Here is a 6,000-nt window from a genome sequence, read left to right on the forward strand (position 1 = left end):
CATTCCAATGGGGAAAAAGGGAAACCACAATAACAAAGCAAATAAGTTAAATATATGATATAGAGTTGGTGAAAAGCGTCTGGAAAAAAAATAAAGTAGGGAAGGGGTATCGAAGTTCTTTGGGGGGAGAAGATACCATATTAATTAGGCTAGTCAGTGGGGGCCTCCCTGAGAAAGTAGCATTCAAACTGAGGCCTAAAATTAAGAGATTAGGCCATGGAGATACTGAGTAAAGAGTGTTTCAGGCAAAGGAAAAAGCAAAATATATGAGGGAGGCAAGTCCCTCGCATCCTCTTGGAACAACAAGGAGACCAATGTGGCTGGAGAGAGACAAACAAGAGGAAAGTGGTGAGAAATGGTATCAGAGAGATAATGGAGGAGGAGGACACAGTAGAACCTGGGCTGATGCAAGGATTGTGTTGAGTGATTTTGAAAAGGAAAAGTGGATTCTGGAGTTCATGGAAAGAAGGTACCTTAAAATTTTCAAGAATAACATATTATTTTCCTATCAGTCAACCCTTTCTTTTTGAAGGTGGTGCTTCTGCCAATGACTTCCCTGATCCTCTGGGTTTCACCATAGGAATCCTTCCTTCTCGAAGACTAGAGAACTTGACTGCATTTCTCTGAGATGTCACGTCTTCAGAAGATCCACTGAAGGCAATGTCTGTGCCTTCCAGAACGCTCAGTAGTAAGAACAACATGAAAATTTGAAAGGACCTTTCCCAGAGCTCAGGGAGAGAATAATGCACTGAAATCACATTCTGTGTTGGTAACAAAACGTCACTAGAAAAAAAATAAAGCTTTCCCCTGAGAGTTTTTAAGATATTTCAAGACCTTCACTTCCTTGCAACTTAAATATGACCCAATAAATATCATCTCCTAAAACAGAATATAGTTCTCTGGATAAGGAAAGAGGAAAAAAACACCAAAGGAAAGAAGCCACCTGTGGATCTTGTGGTACCATCCACATCATGGGGGCACACTTTCTTGGATATTCCTGAAGCGGTCTTTTCAACTGGGGTTTATGTATTACTCTAGTTCACAGAAGGAATAAAGAATGAGGACAGCTAGGGACACCTGGGTGGCTCAGTGGGTTAAGTGCCCAACTCATGATTTTGGCTCACATCATGATCTTGGCGTAATGGGATTGAATCCCACATGGGGCTCTGTGTTCATGGGGGAGTCAACTGGAAATTCTCTCTCTTTTTCACTTCTCCTCCCCTCTCTCCTCCCCTCTCTCAGATAAATACATCTTTTTAAAAAAAGAAAGGAAAAGAAAAGAAAAGAAAAAGAAAAGAAAGAAAAGAAAAAAGAAAAGAAGAGGAGAGAGAAAGAAAGAAAGAGAAAAGAAAAAAAGAAAAGAAAAGAAGAAAGAAAAGAAAGAAAAGAAAAGAAAAGAAAAGAAAAGAAAAGAAAAGAAAAGAAAAGAATGAGGACGGGTAGGTAAAAAGGATTTCTCACCACTAACTCAATGGTAGCCTTTCCTATTGGAACCGTTGTATGATTTCCACAGTACGCGGCCACAGGTCTGAAAATACGGGCTTTCATCCTGACTATGCTGTTAACTGGCTCTTTACTACTTAAAGTAAATACAGTCTACCATTTACTGGAACTTCGTTTTCTTACCCAAACAGTAAGCAGTCGGACGGACAACTACAACTTCCTTGTTAGGGAGATCTACAAAAATGAGCTGCCATGGAAAGAGCTGAGTCCAGGTTATCTAACAAGTTCTTTACTCAGTAATTTATTAGGATTATTTTACCTAGAGATTTTTTTTAAGATTTTATTTATTTATTTGAGAGAGGGAAAGAGAGAGTGCTCCAGCCTGGAGCAGGGGGAGGGGCAGAGGGAGAAGCAGATTCCTGGCTGGGCAGCTCTGGCTTGATCTCAGGACCCCCCAATCAGGACCTGAGCAGAAGGCAAACGCTTAAGTGACTGAGTCACCTGGACGCCCTGGAGATGTTCATTACACGGTATCGTACCCCTCTGCCTCTTTTTGTTCCCATAGATACTACAGCCTGACCACAGTACTTTTTCCCATTGAGCCCCAGGAATGGTCTGAATTAATTAATTAATTAATTAATTAATTAATTTGCTTGTTTATTATTTTGCATCGTGCCTGAGGCCATCATGATCAAATAATTGGAGCTGGTGTTCAAGTTGAAAACAATCTGTATCTTATCATTAGGGCAACAGTCCCTAGTATCCCTGAGAAGAGCTCTCACAGCCCGTCCGCCAATCTCTCCCACCCCTAAAGGGTTCTAACCTGTCCTCAGTTCCACCAGCGTAAAATAGTTGCTGGCACCCTGGGCATAACCAAAATGGATCAATTAGCTTTTCAGTTAAAGAGGGCGAGAAAAAACAGAATTCATTTCCCTTCCTTATTAAGCCCACTCCCATCCTAAGAGGAGAGCCTTCTGTAAAAAGAAAAACTCAGGCAACAAGTGTCGAAATCCATGACTTCTTGATCTGTATACTCCCACACACTCACTTTCTTCCTACCCAAACCTACAGTAGCTTAGATCAAAAAGTCCGTGTTTATTTCAGTTCCAATGAGAAGTCCTAACAATGTTATTAAATAACTGGGATGAATTTTAATCTGATGACAGCTTGTGACCCAAAAATTGCTGTTTAAAATTAAAATGCATTCAAAATGAAACTGGCAAGACAACCACAATATTAAACTTGCAATCTGCTGTGAAAAAACACCTATCAAAAGCACTATATTAAATATGAAGATAATTAATTTCCATATAGCCTCTTGCAATTGAAATCTGAAAATGATGGCCCATGAATGCATTGCCTTATTAATTTAAAATTGAATATATATATTTTTTCAAATTAGGAAGTCAGAGTAGAGACGGATTGGTTTGTCTTTAGTAATATACCCTTTGGCAGAGCTCCAGGTATAATCTAGGGCTACAGACTTCTGGGTTTCTCCTTTGTTGAACAAAAGTCCTCTATTTTCTTCATCCCAAATGTTCACCTACAATAAATTTAGAAATGGTTTCCACCTGCTTAGTTTTAAGTTTATTTATAACTTTTAAGCTATAATTAAGGTATATTAAATGGAATCTTTAGAATCTCTTATATGCTAGCTTTAAAAAATAACTACACTGACATTTTTGATAGATCAGCTAAATTGTCCCTAAACTTGGTTAAGAATCGGGGCTTCAAAAAAAATTTTTTTGGGGGGGCAATGGATGTTTGCATCAGTGCTAGTGTTATATATAATAACATAAATAAAACTCAACCCAATGTGTATTTTTTTTCATCTCAAATTTCAACATTTAAAAAACTGTATGGGGTCATAAAATGATGCATTACAGCTGTTTGCAAACAATTTAATGGCCAAGTCATAGCTATTTGCTAGTTTTCAAAAGGTGCCAAAGAACCATTAAAAATTTCACAATGAAACATCATAATTATAACAATTAACATGTGCACTTAATCACAGCCTTAATGTTCCCATGCGTTACTTGTTCTAGGTTCACCATAACATTAAAATAGCACGGGCTGGAAAAAAAAAAAGTACCATATTTCACTCTCACTATTGCACACACAGGAAAGGAACTCACCCACTCCTTTTGCAGAGAGACCACAGGAATGGTTATGTTGCAGCCATTATTTTTGGTTATCATCCCTGGGACATAATACACGCTCAGTAAATGTTGTAGCCGAAGGAATGAATGACTGTGACTGTGTGTGATCGGGTGACAAGCGCACGGGGGTAAAAGATCTAGTCTCGGAGGCTGCAGGACCCCTGAGCGGACAAGGGCTGTCGCAGTAGGGCGCCTCGAACCTCCCTGCCATACCCTACGTTGGTGCACGCGTGTGTAAAAAGGAGAAAGGACTCAGTCCAAGCCCCTGCATCGCTCAGGCGCTGCCTGTATCCCAAAGGCAGGATGTGTAGGGACACTGCGTGGGAGATGCCCCAGGTCCTCGCTAGGGCTGCTGGCTCCGTTCGCATCGAGCCGGTTTCTGTCGGGGCGCAGGGTCCCCGTCCGCCTCGGCCCGGGCTCCCCAGTCCGGCCCCAGAGCCCTGCGCTGTCGGCCGCCAGGCCCCTGCCCGGGTCGCCGGCCGCGATGCTGGGAGAGGGGAGGGGGTCCGGATCCCAAGCCTGCCTGCCTGCCTTTCATTGGCTTAGAGAACCCGAGGGGCAGGAGCCGGGGCCAGAGGAGCCCCGAGCCGCACCGTTAGGGCGAACCCGGGATTTGGCCCTCCTGGGCGGGGACGAGGTCCTGCAGGTGGCAGCCCCCGAGGGTGGGGGGGGGGCGCACGGCAGGTGGCTCCGGCCGCAGGTCCCGGGGTGCACCCGGAGGGGCTGTGCGTGGACGGCGAGGGCCGGCAAGCGCCCCGCGTGCACCCGGCGGCGTCCGCGATCCCCGTCGCAGGCGCGGAGCTTCGAACGCCGCGTCCAGCTCAAGTTTTCGGCCTGTCTTCCAACAGGTGCACCGGCGCCCCCCGCCCGCCGCGGCCCAGGGCACGGCCCGCCGCCCCGAGCGCCCCCGCCCGCCCCCCGCCCGGCCTGCCCGGGGCGCCCCGCCCGCCCTTACCTGCGGCGTGCAGCCGGAGCAGCAGGCACAGCGCGGGGACGCCGACCGCCGGCCGCATCGCGCCCGCCCCGGCCGCCTCGCCGAGGGGCTGCAGCCCGGGCCCGCTGGCCGTGGGGGCGCTCGGGGCGGCGGCAGGACGCGCGCGGGGACGCGGGACCGGGAGGCGGCGGCGGCGGCGGCGGCGGCGGCGGGGGCGGAGCCGGGCAGGGGCCGGGCGCTCGGAGGCGGCGGCTGCCCGGCCTCAGGCACGCCCGCAGCGGGGCGGGGGAGGGGGGCGGAGAGAGCGGGGAGGGGAGGGGAGGGAGGGAGGGGGGGACGGGGAGAGGGGGAGAGGGGGGGAGGGAAGGGGGAGGGCAGGGAGGCCGAGGGGCAGGGGGACAGGGAGAGCGGGGAGGGGGGAGGGGAGGGAGGGCGAGGGGCGGGGGGAGAGCCGGGAGGGGGGAGAGGGGGCGGGGGGCACTTGCGCGCCGGCCCCCGGAGCCCCCCCAGCCATCCCCGGAGCCCCCCCGCCGCCCGCGGAGCCCCCCCAGGCCATCCCCGGAGACCCCGCCCCCGGACCCTCTCGCCGCCCCTAGAGCTCTCCCCGCCCTCGAAGGCCCTGGAGACGCCCCCCTTCCCGGAGCCCCCGCACCGCCCCCGCTCCTGGAGCCCCCCCGGAGCCCCCTCTTCCCGGAGCTCCCGCACCCCCCCCCCGCTCCCGGAGCTCCCCCGCGCCCCTGGAGCTCCGCCCGCGCCCCTGGAGCTCCGCCCCGCGCCCCTGGAGCCCCCTCGCCCCTGGAGGCCCCCGCCCCGTTCACGGCGCCCCCGCCCCCCGCTCCCGGAGGCCCCCCCGCCCCTGGAGCCCCCCCGCTCCTAGGGCCCCCCCGCAGCACTCCCCCTGGAGCCCCCCCGCTCCTAGGGCCCCCCCGCAGCACTCCCCCTGGAGCCCCCCCGCTCCCGGAGCTCCCCCCGCCCCCGGAGCCCCCCCCGCAGCACTCCCCCTGGAGCCCCCCCCGGCCCCGGAGCCCCCGCCCCCCGCTCCCCGCTCCCGGAGCCCCCGCCGCCCGCCGCGCCTACTGAGCATGCCCGGCGCCGGCCCCCGCGCCGCCCGCAGCTTCGAGGAGCGGGTCGGCCTCCCGGGTCCCGGCGGCCGCGGGCGGGGCCGTCTGTCCAGCGGGCGCGGGTCAGCGGCGGTCGGTCGGCGACCCAGGCCGCGAGGGGAGGCGCGGATGCAGGGCTGAGGACCTCCGCGTGCCCGGGCCGCCTGCAGGGCTGGTGTCGGCGCCCCCCCCCACCCCGGGGGTCCAGCCTGCTGCACTGTCCCTGGCCTGGCCGCGCCCCCCTGGGCACCTGCTCAGCATCCTCCCGGCGGGTGGGCGGGGGGGGGCTTCTTCCTACCAACTTCCCCCTTTAGCTTCCTCGGCCTGGCTGCCCCTCCCCCCCCCGCACCTGCTCAGCATCCCC

The 6,000-nt window shown here is 54.0% G+C and overlaps 1 protein-coding gene across 1 annotated transcript in view; it reads right to left on the reverse strand.

Moving 5' to 3' along the window:
* The window catches only part of PTPRR (protein tyrosine phosphatase receptor type R), a 234,830-nt gene extending 230,168 nt beyond the window's left edge, over positions 1 to 4,662 (reverse strand). The window contains exon 1 of the mRNA XM_055327798.1: positions 4,558 to 4,662. Within this exon, the coding sequence (XP_055183773.1) occupies positions 4,558 to 4,615 (58 nt within the window). The 5' untranslated portion in view covers positions 4,616 to 4,662. The remainder of the gene's footprint in view (positions 1 to 4,557) is intronic.
* Positions 4,663 to 6,000: the final 1,338 nt, after the last annotated feature.

Source organism: Nyctereutes procyonoides, unplaced genomic scaffold (assembly GCF_905146905.1).
Source record: "Nyctereutes procyonoides isolate TBG_1078 unplaced genomic scaffold, NYPRO_anot_genome, whole genome shotgun sequence".
In the NCBI taxonomy this organism is placed as follows: Eukaryota; Metazoa; Chordata; class Mammalia; order Carnivora; family Canidae; genus Nyctereutes; species Nyctereutes procyonoides.